Source organism: Mercurialis annua, linkage group LG1-X (assembly GCF_937616625.2).
Source record: "Mercurialis annua linkage group LG1-X, ddMerAnnu1.2, whole genome shotgun sequence".
Lineage (NCBI taxonomy): Eukaryota > Viridiplantae > Streptophyta > Magnoliopsida > Malpighiales > Euphorbiaceae > Mercurialis > Mercurialis annua.
The window spans coordinates 10,959,280-10,981,042 of NC_065570.1; the positions used below are offsets into that span (position 1 = coordinate 10,959,280).

At 31.6% G+C, this 21,763-nt stretch overlaps 2 protein-coding genes and 1 long non-coding RNA gene across 3 annotated transcripts; all 3 read right to left on the reverse strand.

Moving 5' to 3' along the window:
* Positions 1-859: 859 nt before the first annotated feature.
* LOC126666012 (uncharacterized) lies at positions 860-2,869 on the reverse strand. Its single transcript, XR_007637746.2, has 3 exons — positions 2,786-2,869; positions 1,353-1,427; positions 860-906 (listed from the first exon to the last, which is right to left on the reverse strand). It is a non-coding gene; the product is annotated as an uncharacterized LOC126666012 (long non-coding RNA).
* A 7,447-nt stretch (positions 2,870-10,316) lies between these two features.
* On the reverse strand, positions 10,317-11,238 carry LOC126660005 (RING-H2 finger protein ATL33-like). Its single transcript, XM_050353363.2, has one exon. The coding sequence runs from the start codon at positions 11,068-11,070 to the stop codon at positions 10,504-10,506; it is 567 nt and encodes a 188-aa protein (XP_050209320.1). The 5' UTR covers positions 11,071-11,238; the 3' UTR covers positions 10,317-10,503.
* Positions 11,239-12,654: 1,416 nt separating this feature from the next.
* LOC126665804 (RING-H2 finger protein ATL51-like) lies at positions 12,655-13,461 on the reverse strand. The gene has a single exon (XM_050358723.2). It carries the CDS (start codon positions 13,426-13,428, stop codon positions 12,931-12,933), a length of 498 nt encoding a protein of 165 aa, XP_050214680.1. The 5' UTR covers positions 13,429-13,461; the 3' UTR covers positions 12,655-12,930.
* Positions 13,462-21,763: the final 8,302 nt, after the last annotated feature.

Here is a 21,763-nt window from a genome sequence, read left to right on the forward strand (position 1 = left end):
GAAGTTGTTTAGACAGAAGAGAGAGAGAAAAATTTTTAGAAAGAGAAATGATACACGTAAAGTTAGATTAGTTTGGTTCTTAATTGTGTAGAAATTTAGTTTTTGGTTCGATTTTTAAGAATCAAAATAACCAAAAAAATGAATAAAAAAGTTATTTACTTTTTATGTTTTTATTTCTTAATGATAGTTGATACATAAATTATAAAGCGTACAATTTATAAATATGTTAATAAATATAAAAGGAAACTTAGTAGAAAATAATTTTTAATATTTAAATTAAATTAAAACAAAAAAAATGAAAATACAATTTCTTTTTAATTTTTTAACAAATAGAACTTCTCAGTTCAATTTAATGCAATTTAAATATATAATTTAGTTCGATTTGATTTAAAAATTGAACAAATTTTAATTGATTGATTGTAAATCGAACCAACTGATATACAACTGTCACGACCCATTTTCATGAATCGCGACCGGCGCTAGGGTATGGGTATGGTTGTACCAAAACCCGTAGCTAGCCTTGCGGATAACCAATTTATAACATTTAAAACAATGTACCTGCATAAAACCACATGCTCGGGGGCAACCGAGACTTCAGCCTAGTCTAGCAGTACATAAAGCAATATATATATTTAAAGTACGCTTATCTCAGAATAATCTCCAACAGTATGACAATATAATATAAATACCATAAACACTGTAATCATGCCAAAAGCGATAAAGTAATAGTTGGACCAATCCAACAAACAATAGTCAAAACTATAAACGTAAGACTAAGACAAGAATAATATGAGACTACTACTGCGGTCTAAGAGTTTAAAATAGTTCGACTCTTTTATTCTGAAAATAAAATAAAAATCTCCGAGAATGAAGAAACGGGGATCGACAAATGCTCAAATCATAAACCTGGAAAATTTGGGAAAACAACGGGGTCAGATTTACTGAGTAAAGTTTATATAACCATTTACATTTATTAAGTTGAAAACCTTTAAAAACGTTTAAATAAACATTTTCATTATGGATTATCAATGAAACCCTAAACCACAATTCTAAATCCATTGTCGTGTCGGTGAGACGTATCTCAATAACCGATCCCCGACTATCACTTAATAAATAGTGAGCCCAGGAGACGTATCTTCCACCGGTGCCCTCACTAAGGTGAGACGTATCTCAAACCTACCTCATTACCATAATCATTACCGGTGCGCACGCAGTCCCGATGATGCCCATCGAGTAGCACGTTCCAAATCAAATCCACAATGCCGAAAAACAGTTCGAAAGCTGTTTATACATATAAATATACAAAATATAACATTTTCTTAATAAAAAGGTAAATAGAGATATAAACTCACTGCTTGCTATTCCACGTGAAACTTGACAAGCAATCTAACTCTGGTTCGCCTCTGAAGTACGAACAGTCGACGGGTCTAAATAAAATATTAAAATCATAATTAAAATCAGACCCTAACTTTAAAGAGTACTAGACACCATATAGGACCAGCACAACGCAAAACCAAGCCACATTTAATAAACACTTATATTAAATGCATTCCAAATATAACCCAAGTTATAAAGTATAAATCATAATAGTTATATATATTAAATTACAATTCGAGTAATTTACTAAACAACTTAATTTAACCCAAGTTAAAATTCATATCAGTGAGTCAGCCGAGTTATTTAAAACTACCAAGCTTCTTCCCACTTGTCGGGCGACCACAGCCTAACCCAAAGCAAAATTTTATTAAATTTATAAACCCGAGTTTATAAATTAAAATGACTTAATAAAATAATTATCCATTTAAAAATAAAATTCAATGTTTTGCAATTTAAGTAACCTAAGTGACAACCCAAAACTTAACCATTTTAAGTTTATAAAAGTTTAGAGACTAAACTGTATTTTAGCCAATTTGATACCCGAAAACAAATTAATTACTTTTGTTATAATTAAACCAAAGCATAAAGTTTCTAACCCAAAAACTTACTTAATTAAGTTATAAAAACGTTCAGGGGTTAAATTGTAATTTAGCCAAATTCATGACAATTCGATATTCGAAATTAATTTAATTGCTCGTTTTCCGATATACTAATTTATAGGATAAACAAAATCCAAAAAGTTATCCTATAGGTAAAACTTAACTTGAATACGCTTTTAGAAACTTTAGGGGCTAAATTGCAAATTAGCCAAATTGACATTTCGATTAAGTTTAAATATAATTACCCGAGTAAATATATTAATTTATAAAATATTTATCGTTTACGCTTTACTAATTTATAAATCAAATCCAAATTCAAAAGTTAGAATCTAAATAATAACATTAATGAATCTAACTTAAGTGATCTAATGGATTTAAACAAACTAATTGGTGACTTCAATGGCCATATAACCATCATCTTCAAATTAAACAAACAAGCCAATTCTTTGCTGTAACACAATATCAAACTTCAAAAAATCAAGCTCTATGATTTTTAACAAATCATGCTAATAATATAGATGATTCTCTATTAAACAACGACCATAGTGACCAACACAATACTAATCAAGATTATAAACCAAATGACAGTGACAATAACGAGGAAAAACGTTTCGTCCATGGCAGCAGAGAACCATGAACAACGGCGATACGAAATCGAAACGAACGGTACAACAATTATAACCTAAACGATTTCGACTAGAGACTATAAACATGTGGTATGCAACCTCGGCTCATGAAGGCATTCGGCAGAATTATATCATGAACATTGCGAAATCGAAACGGCGACGGAACGAGCAACTTATACGTACCTTAATCAATTTCGAAACGTAGCGATGATAGAGCTCGCTGAGTTGGTGTGGATCGACGAAGAACAATCGAAATATATCTAAAACAATAAGCTAGAAATCAAGAACCGTATTTGACGGTATCGTATAACGAAAGTGAAGGTATGAGAAGCAACAAGATTGCTTACTTGAAACGAATGGAGAAGGGGAGTTGATGATGAAGACTTTGATCTCAGAAACGTAGAGCGTGTAAGACAGCTAGGGTTGTGTTTTAAAGTGAAGAAAACTTAGGTTAGAAACCAAGATACGTGAACAGAATGCTATATAAGAGGAAGATGAAGTTTCTGCAGCTGTTTGTCTAATTAAGTTTAGAAGCATGGCCCTTGAATTCGTAAGAATGGGCTTATTAATCTTTCAAAAAGGAAGGGAAAAGTTGAAAAATACTTGATTTTATTAAAATAATCTCAAAAATACTTATGTTCGTTTTTATTTGCGGACAATACTTACAAAAGAAAAAAAATTGCACCTAGCACTTGATTTAATAAAAACATTAGATCTAACACTTAAAATCTTATTTTTCTAAACCCTAAACCCTAAACTATACTAAACCCTAAACCCTAAATCATGCTAAAGCCTAAACCCTAAACCCTAAACTCCAAACTCTAAACCCTAAAACATGCTAAACCCTAAACCCTAAACTCCAAACTCTAAACCCTAAAACATGCTAAATCCTAAACCCTAAATTTTAAATTTTAAATCCTAAACCCTAAATCATGCTAAACCCTAAATCCTAAATCATGCTAAACCCTATATCCTAAATCTTAAACCCTAAACCCTAAATCATGCTAAACCCTAACCCTAAAATCATAAACTCTAAACCCCTAAAATCCTAAAATCTAAATTCTAAATCTTAAAAAAATGGAGTTAAATGTTGGATGAATAAAAAAAATGAAGTTAAATGTTGGACGAAATAAAAATGTTGGGTTAAGTGTTGGATGAAATAAAAAGGTAAAATCAAGTGCTGGATGAAATAAAAAGGTGAAATCAAGTGCTAAATGAAATAAAAAGGTGAAATTAAGTGTTGACAGAAAAAAAAAGATGCTCAAGTATTTTTGGAATTATTTTTGATAATCAAGTGCTGAGTCTAATTTCCTCAAAAAGGAATGGCCATATAATGTTGATCCAATACAATAATAAGGCATGCATGGGCCTTTATATACGTGAACCATAAGGAGAATTGCATATGAATGCATGGCTCTTTTTTTTTTTTAAAATCAAAATAAATACTTAATATATTTAATTTAATAATAATAATAATAATCTACCTAAACCTTGACGGAATACAAAATTTAAAATATAAATTTGAAATAATTTAAAATAATAAAAAGAAAAAAATACGGGATATTACAACAACCTGGGCGGAAGATGGAAATTTAAAAAATGTCAAATTAGTGTTTTATGTACTCCTACTTTTCAAATTAATCTTTTTTTATTTAAAATTTTGAATAGTTATTAATTATTTAATTGATTAATAATCATATATAGCATATTAGTTATTATGAAACATATTCCAAAGAAATTTTAAAAACATAATAAATTATGACTATACTAAATAAAAGAGGAAATTTTTAAGGTTATCTATTTTGAGACTTAATTACTACAGTACCAAATTTTTGGACTCCTTTTCATCTCATACCTTTTGTATTTGTCAAAATGACCTTGTTTAAGTGTTTAATTTCAAAAATACATTATTTAATTTTTACGTTTGATATAATTTTTTTATTGATTTTTTTGTGGTATTTTTTTTTTGTGTTTTATGGTGTTTTTCAATGATGTTTTTACTGTGTATTATTAGCAAAACAACCATAAAAAGTAAATAAATTTGTTGTATATGAAATCAGTAGCATCAAAATAATAGAATAATTATATTAACAAGAGAACAATACATCTATTATAATTTGTGTACAAAAAATCATAAAAAATCTAAGTAATCACAAAAAATCTAAAAGACGGCGTCGAAGATATCATTGGAATAAAGACAATATGGAAAAAATTAGCGGAAAAAAAAGACGTCAAAAAATCCACCAGAAGAAAGACGACGATGAAAAAACAACTGAAACAACACAGGTTTCTTGTGCTTGTAAATCGGAAAAAAAATGATGATGAGCGTTCTCTAATGTGACTAATGACATAGATTAAAAACTAGATATTTGAGAGGAAGAAAGGAAAAGAGAGATTTGAAAGAAATGAGGCTGCGTAATTGTGTTGTGAGAATGAAGTCCTAATTACGAAAAAAAGTATTTTTAAAATTATTTTTCAAAACAATGTAGTTCGGAGAATAAGGAAAAAATAGGTGAAATTGTGTAATTACTTTCCAAAGATAGGTTAGTTTCAAAATAATACCTAAATAAAATCTAAGTATCAATTTGTCTGCAAACTACTACATCAACTAATACTAAAATTAATTATTTATCAATTGCCTCCTTCATTAATAAGATTAAATTAGGCTTAATCACCAAAAAATGTCAAACCTATACGTCTTGTGTTAATTATAGACAAATCTTTTAAAATCACCAGATTTAGCCAAACCTTATATGTTCTGTTTCTTTTTTAGCCATTATTGAATCGAACCGGTTTTTTTGACACCGTGTCGTCCACGTCACCGCCAACTAAGCAATTGGCTGGCATGGCAGCTGAAATATTTAAATAAGGTTTGGCTATAACTGACACAAAATGCATAGGTTTGGTATTTTTTTGTGAATAAAACTAATTTTAAAATTAAATAATTAAATGATTAATTTTATTATAATAAAATTCATATATATTTAAAATATAATATTTTTATTTAACATTAATTAAAATTAATTTATTTTTTTACTAAATTTAAATAATTTGTTTTTACATATTTGATGGATATATAATTAATTTAAATTCTATTAAAAACAAAAAATGTCATATTCATCTTGAAATTTATTTTTCTTAAATTCCAGTCATCGGTTTTTTGACACCGCCGCCGTTTGAGACCTGATTGTTCGTCTTCCGACGAACAATCTGAGAGTAATATACACAACAAACATACGACAGTGTTTATAATTCAACTATAAACATATAAACATAAAAATAATCACTGAATAGACTGATTATTTAAAGGACGAGTGTAATTATTTTTTTATTTTTTTTTCTTTAAAAAAGTGAAGCTCATTGTGGTGTAATCAATATATATCATGATGTTTATAATCATAAACGCATATGTCATTTTACTCGGCATAGCCAAAAACTTATTTTAATTTACACATAACTATTTTATTTATTACCTAAACCCAGTTATAACAAGATCTCAACAACATTAAAAATAATAAATCAAGTTCAAAATCATCATGAATATTAAAACCTTTCACCAAATTTAATTCAACATTAATTCGTAAGTAATACATTAATTCATTTTTTTAAATTATATATTCATTAAAATATATTATAATATAAATTTATTAGATTTAATTAGGTTTAATTAAATTAATTTTAATTAGTATTAAATATGAAATATTAATTATTTTTAAATATATATAAATTTTATAAATGAAGTAATTAATTTACTAATTATTAAATTTTAAAATTGGCTTGAATTTAAAATTAGGTTTATTCACCCAAAAAATACCAAACCTATTTTTTTTATGTCAGTTATAGCCAAACCTTATTTAAATATTTCAGCTGTCATGTCAGCCAATTGCTTAGTTGGCGGTGACGTGGACGACACAGTGTCAGAAAAACCGGTTCTATTCAAAAATGGCTAAAAAAGAAATAGAACATATAAGTTTTGGCTAAATCTAGTGATTTTTAAAGGTTTGGCTATAATTGACACAAAACGTATATGTTTGATATTTTTTGGTGATTAAACCATTAAATTAATGTTATAAAGAGCTTAATTGACATAAATAAAATCTCTATTTATTTTTAATATAAATTAATTTAAAATCAAATAAAAATATATAAAAATTAATTAATAAAAATTTTAAATGCTAATAAATAAGTAAATATAAAAATTAGCATAATATATTTGACAACAATCAATTTTAATTATTTATTAAACAAATTTTTATAATGTATAGAAAAATCAACTATAAATAATTATAGATTATATATATGTTACAAATTAATGAAGAAATTACAAATATATAACTATTGATAGAGGAAGGAGAATGGCATGAACACTAGCAACATGTAAATCAAGTAAGAAGTCATCAGAAAAGTCATAGGACTCTTGGAGCGTTACCAAATTAGTTGGAAAAAAGAGTTTGGATAATTCTTGAGATCCTTTAGCAACTTTTAGAAAACCTTCTGACATCACATAGATCGATAGCAGATAGGAAAAAAAAAATTATAAGATGAATGGATAATATAAAAAATTTAAGCTGGTCAGTGTTATATATTTTAAAGTCTAAAAATTATACTACTAATAAATTTTTTTTTAAGATTTAAAATAATAAAATAGTTAGCTGCTCACCATAAACTCTTCCTAAATCTGCCCCTGAAGCGATGAACAACAAACAAAAAATGAAGAAAGAAAAGCGAGGAAGAAAATGAAGACTTAATGCAAAGGGCGCTTCAAAAAAATTAAATAAACAGAAAGAAAAATGATAACAAAGTAGATACAAAATGAATGATCTACAAAAGAGTTAACTTTATTACTTCTCACAGTTTATACTATTATTTTTATTTTTACTAGTTCAATTTACATTATTATCTTTATCTATACTATATATAAAAGCACGGATGGGGGGGGACATGCAAATTTACTGAATAATCCTTTTTAATTTATTACTGAATAAAGATTTTATAGTCATTAACTAATTAGTTATTTAATTAATCACTATTTTAATTAAAGTCCTAATTAGAATAGGTAGCTAAATTATCTCCAATTTACTTTTTAGTATGTAAAAAATAACTAAATTGTCTCCAAATTAGTAGGAATACCTATCTTTTAGTTTGATTTAACTACAAAATTAAAATACTATATTCGGTCAATATATAATTATTTAAATTTCTATCTTATTATTTTTAAAGATATTATTAATAAAATTAAATTAATTATTTAATTATGGTTATTATAAAAGTAAAAGAAGAATAAATTCACTATGAAAAAAAACTTAATAGCCTAATATATTATATTAACTTTTACAAATTTTTTTAACTAATTTAATATTAATTATAAATAAAAAATTGATATAATTATAATAAATTTACTAATATATACATTGACGAGTTACGTTACGAGCCACGTGCATAGCACGTAATGCGAAACTAGTTAATTTAAGTATTGGAGTGGACTATAGACCTAAAAATCAATGTCTATATACTTTTTTTTATCATTGTAGACCGTCATCCGTCTCTAGGACCTGCGGCATCCGAATCTCAATATTCATAGGACCACCCACCCCATCTCGGAATCTATTTGAAAGGCAAAATCTGCGCCACACTATAAACAATAGGAAAAAAATGGTTAAAATATTTATAGCAAATATTCAATCCTTTTTTTTTTTTTTTTGAGAATTCAACCCTTTTTCCAAATACACTATTTCAAAATTATTGACTAGAGTTGAAATTTATAATTTAAAATGTATAACAACTAAGAATTATGAATCACTTGATTAGAGTATCATGGAGGAATCAAGAACACAAAGACCATAATGCCACAAAGTGAAAATCACATGATGTCTTCCATATGGGTTTTGCTTCATATCCAATCTAAGGCAGCAATAGGGGACATTTATTAGTTGAGATGGACCTTTGAATGAAACCCTTCTTATTCAATAAAAAATAAAAAATAATGCTAAGTAAGTCAAAATGAGTAAATAGATGGAGAAGCTATGGCCGTTGGATCAGTTTTCTCTTCTTCCCCTTTATTTCAGGGTCATAATTGACGGCTAATTTTTAACAACTTACTAGTATTTCCTTTCTTCACCGGATTGCAAATCTAATTAGATTGCATTACTTGGCTACGAAATATGGCCTCCATTTTATAGCTGAAAAATTCTTATGTAGAATCAATTCATCACGTTATATATGGACTAAACCAATTATATTATAATATCTCATTAAAATGAGGGTATTTTTGTAATTTTGTTTGTTATTTACATACATTTTTGAATAATAATATTACAAGAATGCTCTCATTTTAATGAGTTGTTATGATATGATTGGCTTAGTTCACAGATGACGTGGTGGACTGAGCCTACCTAAAAAATTTTCTTCATAGCTATATTAAAAAAGCAAATGTCTAAAAATCAAAAGAAGAAAAAAATGTCTTATTAAATAATCAAATGATTTGAAAATTACAACATTCCACATATATAACTTAGGGATATAAGAAATATAAAATTTTAAAGATGATAAAATTTAATCTGATTTGTTAATTTGATCGGATTCAAAATGTTATCTATATGTTTACTTTAAATAATAATTAGACTTTTTACACAAATTAGGTCCAATAATGGATGACTTAATATGTCATAGTTTTCTAAATTTCAAACTTTTTATTTGACGCATATTTGACTTAAATTTAGAATAATATTAATATTAGTTTTTTTATATTCTTTAATAAATAATATTTTTGAATCAAATTTAATCTGAAACTTACAAGAAATTAAAATTTAATCTGAATCAAATTTACTCATCTCCGTATTTATAGAGCTAATTAATTGAAGAATTTCCATGGAAACGGAAAATTTACTACTCATCGCTGCCTCTAATAAAAACATTAGATTCGAATCATCGAGATTCCAATTAAACAAAAAAAAAAGAGCTTGTGATGTGAATGCACACATATATTATACACCTATTCATTGAGTATGGTGAGTTGTCATGCTGTCACATAACGACCTAATTGTTGATTAATTATTGTACCCAAAATTATAGATGAGCTATAAAATGAATTTATATAGCTTAGACTCAAATTATCCTAATTTTAAAAGACTAATGTACTTATTCACTCACAGGCCAATCAATTTAATAAAAAATTAACAAAAATATGATACATCAATTTTTAAATTTTAAGTAAATTTATATAAATTGATTAGTTATACAGTTAAACCGATTTAATAATATACTAATTTATGCAATTTTTATATTCAAATTGATTAAACCACACTTTATTTTTTTTAAAATCAAAGCGGACTAGTTTTTGATTTATAGTCGAACCGGTCGGTACAGTTCTTAAAATGTTGCTAACTATAAATTCGGAATTAAACATTTTTACAGTTATCGAATTATAACTTTTTATAAAATAACTATCGAACTATAAAAAATTATATAATAATTACCGAATTATAGTACGGAAACTTTAAAAACATTTGAGTATATCAAGTCGATATATTGCTTAAGTAATCACAATTATGACAGTCGGAAAGTTATAGAATAAATAAAAGAAAATGCACTTTTCTTTTTTAAAAGTAAGAAAACGCAAATAAAAAATAGAGAAGATTCAATTATATGCCGAACTTTATCTAGCTTTTTGTGACTTCAATTATATACCAAACCCATTAGTTTGAGCAAATAAAGATCAAATAAAAATCAAATCCAATTCCTCAAACAAAAAATATATACAATTCTGTCTGTGATTACTGATCTCTAATTTCTAAAAAAAATCAATTTCTTGCAAGATATATAATTCTCAGCAGCACTCAGATTTTTTTTCCTTTTGAAACCCAAAAAAAAAGACAAAATTTCAAATACAAAACAAGATCTTGTCAAACCAAATTGGCAGCATCAGGCAAACCTTGGTGAAAATCAGAATTCTGATCTCTCGATCTCGACGAAGAAACATTACCAGGTCGCTTACCGCTTGGAACAGAAGCACGACAAACCGGACAATTCGAGTGAGAATTCAGCCACAAATCAATACAAGAAGCATGAAACGAATGCTTACAGCCACTCAACTGTTTAATGTCTTCACCATCACCAAAACCTGACAAACAAACCGGACACTCACTACCAACATCTTTCACATGCGTTTCTTTCTGATACTTAACCTCAGACGAAACAACTTCTTTGTTACTTCCCCCTGTCGGGTTATTCCCGTCGCCACCGCCATCGTTCTCGTCAGAATCGGAGGTGCTACTCCGCCCCCGTCGGCTCCTGAAGGGGCTGGGGGGGCACTTGATAGAGAAAAAGAACGTGTAGATCAAGGCAGGGATGGTTATAACAGCTACTAAAGCAAGAATAAATTCAAGAGGGGATAAGTCTACACTTCTTGGTGATGAAGGGAAAGGTGGTGGATCAGGAGCTATGAAAATGGTGGGTGTGTGTTGCTCCATGAAAATGAAGGGAGAAGATAGATTTTTTAAAAAATTTAGGTTTTTTTTTTCTTTGTTTAAAGCATTGTTGGAGAGAGACTAGAGAGGTGGTTGGAAATTTTAGGGGAGACAATTATTGAAGAGGAAAAATGGGGAAAGTAAAGACAAAAGTTCATCTAACATCACTCATGCTATGTGGGTTAGTAGCTCCAAACTCATTTTTGGAATATTAGCTTGGAAAATATAAAATTGAATTTGGAATATGATATTGATAAGAGTTAAATGATTTTCCGGGACCACGTCACTACTTTTTATTAAAAATTAATTTGATACCTTGTATTATAAAAAGTTAATAATCCATACTTTTTTTTTAATAATCGGGGATGTAAAACACTTGTGGTACGATTTTGATAATTTGCTACCCAACATTTATACTATTTGAGTTACAGTGTGTTGGTTAATAATTCATATTTTAAATTATTGAAATTAAGACTAAAAATGCAAATATATTAAAATTCAGAGGAAATCACACCATTTATAGAAATAAATAAAAATAATTATAAAAGTACCTATTGCCTTTTTTTATTTATAAAAATATTTAGTTGATAAAAAATAATTACAAAAATACCGAAAAATAAAAAATAATTACAAACATACGGTGTATAATGTTGATAATATAAAATAAAATTTATAACAACATTACACCACATCGTATACTAAAAAAATTAAACCAACAATATACAAATTATTTGGTTCACATAACTATAATAAAAATACATATAAAAAAGTGTGTATGTTATCAACTAGAAGATATGTAAAAATATTATAATCGATATACTGAAAATACACTGAAATTATACCAATATTAAACCAAATACTGTTTTTAAATTCTCTGGTTCATAGTTTTAATATACCAACATTATGCTGACATTATACACACGGTATTTTTTATTTTAATATACCAAAATATAATTCTCTGGTTCATATCTTAACCTTAATTAAATAAATGAAATATATTTGATTGCGCAATATAAATTTATATAGATAATAATGATCAATCCTAAAAAGAAGTGATGTTTTACAAGAATTATATTTTATCCACATTATAAAGCAGGCAATATAGAACTCAAAACAACCTCAAAATGAAATCTTATTACTGCATTGAGTCAAAATGATGTGAATTGGAGCAATTAAAACTCGATATAATGAATATATACAGAAAATCAGAAGAGATGACTATAATAAAAATGAAATAAGCATCTCAAGTTTCACATGCACAAGCAGCAGCATCCACTTTACAAAAATCATACTAATTACCCAAGTAGCACATAAGCGAAATTATGGGGTAATTAATTTTGAAGATCAATAAATTTTTGAATTTTTTTCATTTCAGTTATTAAATTATTATTTTTTTCATTTTAATCACTGAACTTTTTTTCTTTTTCATTTTAGTATTTTCCGGCAAAAAATGCTTAGGTGGCAGCCAGAATTAATTTTTTTAACCTGAAAACTTGCCATATATGTATTATTTGATTTAAAAAATCATTTTCAAAGTGAAATTATGTATGTGATAAATTTTCAAAGTAAAACTTATAAAATCCGGTTGTTACATGTCAATTTCCGGCTGCCACTTAAACATTTTTGGCCTGAAATATCAAAATGAAAAAAAATGAAAGTTCAGTGATCAAAATGAAAAAAAAATATTTTAGTGACTGAATTAAAAAAAAAACTCAAAAGTTCAATGATGTTCAGAATCAATTACTCCAAAATTATGAAAACTTACAACTAAAGCTATCGTTAAACTAAATTCCATCATTAATTAATTGAGAAGCTAATATTATTATCTTATAATCATCTCAAAACCCTCATTTAACGAAATTCCTATGGCGGAATCACACCGGAATCTGGCATCGCTACGACAACAACATTCTCCGGAGGCACAGTGTCCGCCCGACAAAGCGGGCAATTCGAGTGTGAATTTAGCCATATGTCAATACAAGTAACATGAAACAAGTGTAAACATTCAGGCAATAAACGAATTTGTTCACCTTCATTGAATTCACATAAACAAACTGAGCAAATTTCTTCTTCATTGCAATATTGTTCCTTGCTGTATCTACTAGTACATGCCGGAATTGTCATCATCGTCATCGTCGACGTCGTTGAATTGTTACTCCTTCTGGTTCTAGTACTATTTCTTTCTCGGCTGTTATTTCCAGGATTTTGGCTTTGGCTTGCATGGCAGCCAATGGCAATGCAATGGATGGTTCCGACTATTATGGCTCCGCATAGAATTCCAAGAATGCCGATGAGGATCGGGTTTAATTTGAGCCCATGGTGTTGATCTTCTCCATTCGTGGATTGAAGAAAGTCGAACATATTTTGAAGAGTTTTGTGTCTGTTTTTTTTTTTTTGAGAATAGTTTTGTGTCTGTTAGTTGGTTTTATTTATGTCTTTTCCTAGTTTTATGTGTGTAAATGCATAATACTACAAAATAAAGGCTACTTTTTTTTTGTTAATTTTATTATTATTTGTAGATGACCGTATTAGGTTAGTCTATTTGATAGAATAACGTAATATACTAATAGTCTCTATCATTTAATTTTAATAATAAGTTTGTAATTACCCTTTAATGATTTAACCTATCCTAAAGTCGGGTTATTAGCCAAAATGGTACCCAACCTTTGCACCTTGTATCAAAATGATAGTATCAAAATGGTACCCAACCTTCTAACGTTTGTATCGAAATGGTTTTTTAAACAATTAAAAAAAAAAAAACAATTTCCGGCCACTTTTGATGACATGGCAACCGAAAAACTAATTTCTTATATTTTTGCCACATCCCATGATAAATAAGATTTTATATAATTTAAAAAATTAAAACGAACTTTTATTTTACATCAATAAAAAAATTATTTTTCTGTTTGCCATGTCATCAAAAGTGGCTGAAAAATGTTAAAAAAACCATTTTAAAACAAATGTTAAAAGGTTGGGTACCATTTTGATACAAATTCAAAGTTGGGTACCATTTTGATACAAGGTGCGAAGGTTGGGTACCATTTTGGCTAATGACCCCCTAAAGTCTTTATAATTTTTATTTTTTCTTTACTTCGTCCCAAGACCTTTTTATTTCTTTACTTGGTCTCCGTACTTTCAAAAATAATTTTATAAATTTTTTTTATTTTTTTATTTAGTCCCTGTATTTTTAAAAACTGCTTTATTTGATCTCTCACACTTCCACACTTTTGTTAGAATTTTTTTTTATAAATTTGTTTTTGAAAGTGCAGGGACCAAGTAAAGAAAAAAATGCCTAGGACATGGTTGATTCATACAAAGTTCGATTTCACGCTCATTTGTTCAATTTTGAAATCGATCTTGAAGCAAAGCTCTCAGACATGGTTGATTAAGCAACATGCCGCATGTTATAGTTGAGCTGGAGAAGCCGACTGAGCGTAGTTAAAGTAGTAGCATTTGTTACTCTGTCAAATCAGGTCGCAATAGTTCATATGAGTTCTGATCGAAAGAAATTGGTTTCCTGGTTACATATTAATCAGCGATACACTTCAGACAACTTTGTTAAATGTAGGTTTATCAGTTATCAGTTTGCCAATTATCAAGCCTTTAGAGACAAAAAATTCCTCCGAGAATTCAATTTTTCATTTTACTTTGACCAAATGTTCAAAAAAGGCCAAACTTTAAAATCTTTTTCACAAAAGTTTAAATCTTTCAATTTTATCTAATTTGTCTGGAAACACAGGCTTTTGTTTCAATAATGTCCAACTACGTGATTTTGCTGATGTTGCACATACGTGGTGCTGGTGTGGCATACCACACATCAGCGCCACATAAGTGAAATCGCGTAATTGGATATAATTGAAGTAAAATCTTGCGTTTCAGGACAAATTCGATAAAATTGAAAGGTTTGTATTTTTATAAGACATTCATGAAAGATTTGACATTTTTTAGTCATTTGGCCTTTTACTTTTATCAAAAGAGAGAATAGCTTCAAATCCATTTCTATACTCACCAGGTCTCATTGATTTCAGATCAGAATGCACTACTAAGAAGCAGCGATTTAGCGACGGATTTTACCGACGGACGTAAAATCCATCGCTAAATTACTTTTCCCGACGGATTTAGCGACAGAATTTTAATCCGTCGCTAAATCCTCTAATTTAAATGGCGGGAAGTTCCCCGCCATTTTTTGCGACCATATTAGCGACGGACGGAATAATCCGTCGCTACATATAGCGACGAATTGTTCCGTCCGTCGCTTAATATAGCGACGGATTGTTCCGTCCGTCGCTAAGCCTATGGTTAAGTGAAACACACTGTTTCACTTAACCACGGTTGGCGACGGATGGAACAATCTGTCGCTAAATGTAGCGACAGATTGTTCCATCCGTCGCCAAAATGGCCCGTCAACGAAACGCACCGTTTCGTTGACGTGTTAGCGACGGATTGGAAGTTTTTAGCGACTGATACAAATCCGTTGCTAAAAACAACCTAAAAAACGAAACCGATTCAGTTCCCATTTTATTTATTTCAGTTCTTTTCCTCCAAAAACATTTTTTTCATCTTCCCCGCCGATCTGCTCCCTTTTCCAGCGCCTCCCGCCTTTCCCCGCCGTTCCCATGCCGTTTCCAGTTCCTACCGCCGTTCCCTCCATTCCCCCGCCGTTTTCGCCGGTTATCTCCCTTTTCCAGCGCCTGCCGCCGATCTGCTCCCTTTTCCAGCGCCTATCGCCGTTCTCCGGTCTCCCTTTCCGCCGTTCTCCGGTCTCTCTTTCCACCGTTCACCGTTCTGCTGCCGTTTCCAGTCCCCCACCGTTCACCGTCTCCTGCTGTTTCCTCCTCCGGTAAGTGTTATTTATTTTGTTTTTATTTACTTGATTAAATAGTTTATTTTAATTAATTTATTAAACTTAGATTAGAAATCAAATGATGTTGCTAGATTAGTTTATGTTAGTATGTTAGTTTATTTTATTTTAGATTAAATTAGAAATTGTTAAATTAATTTATGTTAGTATTAAAATTGATTTTAATTAGTATTAAATCAAATTAAATATTATTATTAACAATTAGGTTAGTTATAATAAATAGATTGAAATTATTAAAATAAGGTTATAATTTATTAAATTCGATAAATTTATTAAAATTACGTTAGTATTATTATAAAAAAAACTAATTTTTTAATTAACAATAACTTTTGTTTTATATATAATAAATTAATAAAATTTATTATCTAAAATTTATTAGTAACATTTCATAATTAAGTTAGTTATTTGGATTGTTATATAATTATAAGTTTGTTTAGGTGAATTATACTTTTTAGTTGATTTAATTTTAAATTTGTTATATTATTTTCTAGTGTTTTAGTTAGTTTATTTAGATAATTAATATATGATTATAGAATGAAATTGAGTTATTTAGCATAAATTTATTGGGTTGAGCGTGAATTGGTATGTTGAATTGATTTAAAAATGCATTGTTTGCTTGCAGACTTTCCCTGAAAAATAGGTGATTTTCATTTTTAGGGGAAATACTGCCGGATTTTTGTAAAAAACATTTTAATAGTTATAGTATATCTTCAAATAGTTAATTTGTATTGTTATAAAACACTGATTGAAACTATTATTATAGGTTTCTGCGCTTTTGTTGTTGGTGTGGTCCGTCTGTTTCCCTTTCCCCTATCTGTTGCGGTTCTGCTCTACAACAAGTAAGTACCATTGTTTATTCTTTTTTATTTTATTTAATTGTAGTAGACTAAATAAACTTAAAATAAATTAAAAAAGATTTTATTCACACCGAATAAAATCTCACCTAGCCGTAGAAAACCCGTCCCGTGTCCTCAAGAGATTGAACGACACGGGATTGTACGTGTGTACAGTTCGTAAAACTGGTGTTTACGTAATTTGATCACGGAAAAAAATATATGTGTAGATGCGGTAGAAAAATATTTGGTAGTTTTCCGTCGTATGTTCTCCGGTGGCTATCTAGTATATGTTGCGTAACGCTATTTCCTAACGGAATATGTATTTTGCGTTATTCAGCAAATATTTTTCTCCGTATTTATGCATATATCGTGATCGTATTAAGTAGACCCAGTTTTGCGAATGGGATAGGGCCCTACCTTTTTAAGCGGTCAATTACATCGACTTTGCTGTCACCGAGTATTAAACCCACCTAAATGTACGTGCTACAGAAATGAATTCAGATCACAGTTGGATGTATAGTGGGAGACTGGTCAGAGGATTGTTGACTGAAAGGTACATTAGTAACGTTAGAGAGTTTTTGAACTTTGCTGTGCAACACCCCGAGTGTATGAGTGGGGCTCAGATTAAATGCCCTTGCCCTAAATCCAAATGCCGGAACACTGCTTTTCGAACTGTTGACGAAGTAGAGTTTCATCTCTACACAGACGGGGTTGTGAGTAATTACCACGTCTGGACTCACCATGGTGAGGAACATAGGAGGGTCGAGGTGCCTATTAATGTTCTGCAAGCGGACAATATGTGGGAGCATAGAAATGAAGACGAGGGTTGCAGTTCATTCCAGAGAATGGTTACTGATGCTGGTGGTCCCGAAGTATGGACAGAAGAGCCTCCGAATGCAGAAACTCAGAAGTTTTATGATATGATGCGTGCGGCCGAAGAAACCATATGGCCTGGGAATGACAGGCACTCCGCTTTGTCTGCAGCTGTAAAATTTTTAGAATTCAAGTGCCGATTTCAAGCGTCTGACGGTCTGATGAATGAAATGAGCGAGTTTGTACATCAACTGTTACCTAAAGACAACAAGTTAGCGAAAAATTCGTACAACATTAAAAAGCTAGTCAGAGGGCTTAGGCTTCCAGTTGAGGTGATTGACTGCTGTAAAAATATGTGTATGATATACTGGGATGACGATGCGGGTTTGACTGTGTGTAAAGTATGCGGGCATGACAGGTGGAAACCGGCTACTGCGGGTAATTCAAAAAGAAGAAAGACGAATGTGCCTTATAAAAATGCATTACTTTCCTATAACTCCGAAGCTGCAGAGGTTGTACGCTTCTAGGGCAACAGCTAAACATATGAGGTGGCACGCCGAGCACGAGATGGAGAATGGTGTGATGAATCATCCGTCTGACTCGCCAGCTTGGAAACACTTTTCGGAGTTACACCAAGATTTTGCAGCCGAAGTTAGAAATATCAGACTGGGGTTGTGTACGGATGGGTTTCAACCATTTAGTGCATTTGGGCAACAATACTCGTCATGGCCGGTAATTGTGACTCCGTATAACTTGCCTCCTGGCATGGCCATGAAAGACGAGTTCATGTTTCTAACGGTTCTTGTTCCCGGACCCAATAGTCCAAAAGGCAGTTTGGATATTTTCATGCAGCCGCTAATAGCAGAACTGAACCATTTGTGGGAATTTGGGACGCGGACATACGACATTCATAGGCGGCAAAATTTTCAATTGAAAGCCGCACTTATGTGGACAATCAATGATTTTCAGGCTTATTCAATGCTGTCTGGATGGAGCACATCGGGTAAACGGGCATGTCCTCACTGTATGGAAGAAACTGATGCAATTACTCTTCCGAAGAGTGGTAAACAATCGTGGTTTGATTGCCACAGAAAGTTCTTACCACCTGAACATTCGTACCGTAATAACACTCCAGATTTTAAAAGGGGCTACAAAGAAAAAAAAATCATTCAGGGGATACAGAAGTGGAGAGGAAATTGAACAAGAGATTGATAGCCTTGGTTTTAAAAAGGCATACGAGGTTGGAGCTCAGGATATGAATGCTCAGAAATCAAAGCATCATGGGTGGCATAAGAAAAGCATATTTGCATATTTTGGGATTTGCCGTATTGGAAAACGAATATGATTCGTCATAATCTGGATGTCATGCATACTGAGAAAAATGTATTGGCCAACATTTTCAATACAGTGCTTAATGTTCCCGGGAAGACCAAAGACCATGCTAAGTCTAGAGAAGAGTTGAATGGTATTTGTAATCGTCCTGACTTGGCATTTAATCCATCAACCGGGCAATATCCAAAGGCAATATATGCTTTAGACAAAAACGCAAAACAAGCTCTACTGGAATGGGTTAAAGAGTTGAAGTTCCCGGATGGGCATGTGTCGAACTTGGGTAGGTGGGTCGATTTGAAAAAGCTGAAAATGATCAATATGAAAAGCCACGACTGTCATGTTTTCATGCAGCGTCTCTTGCCAATTGCTTTTCGATAATTTCTTCATCCGTCCGTGTGGGAACCTATTACAGAGTTGAGCATCTTCTTTAAAGACCTGACTTGCACAACGCTTAAAGAGGACGACCTAATTGAGATGGAGAAAGACATTGCGAAAATATTGTGCAAGTTGGAACGTATCTTTCCGCCCAGCTTTTTTGATTCAATGGAACATCTTCCTATACACCTACCCTACGAAGCGAAGCTGGCAGGCCCTGTGCAATATCGGTGGATGTATCCCTTTGAAAGGTTAAGTATTCTTTAATTTTAAAATTCATTGAAAACTATTAAAAAAATTTGTTAACACCGTAATAATTTGATTGCACAGATATCTGAGAAAATTGAAACGGAAAGTGACCAACAAAGCTAAAGTGGAAGGTAGCATTTCCACCGGATATTTGTACGAAGAAATAGCCAAATTTGCGTCATTTTACTTTAATGACGGTGATCCGACGCTGCCTGACCGGCTGCAACGAAACGAGACACGTGATGATGTCGTGGATGATGATGTAGACCGACTATCAATCTTCAAACCGAATGGCCGACCTATAGGTACTTCTAAAAAATGAAGTTTGGAGGAGGACGAATCCACCGCCGCCCATAGCTACATTCTCTTGAACTGTCCTAAAATCGAGCATTACAAGGAGTAAGTCGTACTCTTCTTTTAAATTTATTTGTCAAATACATGACTTTACTGTAATAACAAGTATTGGGTTCTTTTTAAAGTTTGTATGTTGACGAGTTGTACGAAATCATTCCCGAAATCACCCAAGTTCAAGTAGAAGTGAAGCTCGAGACTGAATTTGCCTCGTGGTTTGAACGATATGTAAGTATCCAAAATGATTTTTCAGATTATCTTGTACTTCTTATGTAAAAGGTCTGACAAGTATACATTTATGTGGTACATGCGCAAACTAACTATATAAGTAATCCGTATATTTTGAGTCTGGCTAAGGGACCGCTTAGGCAAGCGAACCATTTTCAAGGATATTTTGTAAACGGGTTTAAATTTCAAACGAAGGCTTATGGGGAGAATCAATTAACCATGAATAGTGGAGTTTGCGTCAAAGGATCACTCTACGCTCCAACGGAAAGTGATTTTTACGGAATATTAACAGATGTTCTTGAGTTGGAGTACCCGGCTCTGCCAATTAAGAGGACTGTCTTGTTCAAGTGTAATTGGTTCGATCCGACTGATAGAGGTATGTCAGTGCATCCTCGATATAATACTGTGGATGTCAATCATAAACGGAAGTATGGAAAATACGAACCATTTATTTTGGCCGGGCAGTCCGGTCAAGTACATTACTGCACATATCCAAGTAAAAAGAAAGACAAGGTCAACTGGTGGACAGTATGTAAGATGAGGGCCAGATCAGAGATAGACATGCCCGATTCCATTACTCCAGCGTTTCAAGAGGACATTATAGAACAACCTCCAAATGTTATAACAGATGAGGGTTCAAGAATTTTGGTTGATCCGATCGGGGAAGTTGAAACAAATGTGTTTTTCGCTCCTACAGAGGTGGAGGACGAAGAAGAAGTGCCGTCAATATCAGACGAAGAAGATATACTTGAAGACGATGACGATGACGATTAGTAGGTAAATTTTGTATTAGGTAGTTATATCTCAGATGTTCATTCAAAAACTGATTTTGTTTTATGATTTATATGTATATGTATATCTGTTACGTGTTTAATATTGGTTTATTTGCAGATATGCGAGGGAGGAGTGCTAGTGGGACAGGCCGGACTCGGCCCCCCACACTAGATGTTATTGAGGAGGAGGACGACCAGGCAGCTCCTCCAGAGGTGGCTGAGGCGCAGGAGGGTGTAGAGCCAGCTTCAGCACCTCGTAGACCTCGAGCTCGGCGCCAGCCTGTTGAGGGGGAAGTCATGGATGCCACTGGCAGAGTCCGAGTCATCCCCAACGCACAGAGGTAAATAAAAAATTTGTATTTCTTAATAATAAATGTGTTATATATAATATTTTTCTAAGTCATGTTGATTTTTGACTTACAGGACAAGTTGCTCGATACCAGCACGGTATCTAGAGAGTTGCGGGAAATCTTCCAGAGTCGGTGGTGGGCAGTAGGCACCGCTTGGAGGTTTTTGCCTGAGGACGCTGTTTCTTTTTACTTCGAGGAGTTTAAGGTAATTTAATTAAAATTTTATATTTTTTATCTATATTTATTATTTTAATTAATTTGTTAAAATTAACACTTTTGCAGAAACAATTCTTCTAGGAGGACGAATTCGAGGAACGAGTCATCCGAAGTACTTTCGAGAAGCATGTTGCGAACCGGTATTCTAACAGGTTGTCCACCTACAAGACTTCTCGTGAAAGAGACGTGTCTATAACAGATGACGTGTGGCAGGCCTGGGAGAGAGTTTGGGACTCTGATGAGGCAAAGAAGAAATCGGCCCAGGCGCGGGCTAATCGGATGAGCGAGCCGGCCGGAGCTGGCACTGGAACG

Bases quoted from the DNA above. Each gene is read 5' to 3' on its own strand.
- LOC126665804 (XM_050358723.2), bottom strand. From the start codon at position 13,428: ATGTTCGACTTTCTTCAATCCACGAATGGAGAAGATCAACACCATGGG.
- LOC126660005 (XM_050353363.2), bottom strand. From the start codon at position 11,070: ATGGAGCAACACACACCCACCATTTTCATAGCTCCTGATCCACCACCT.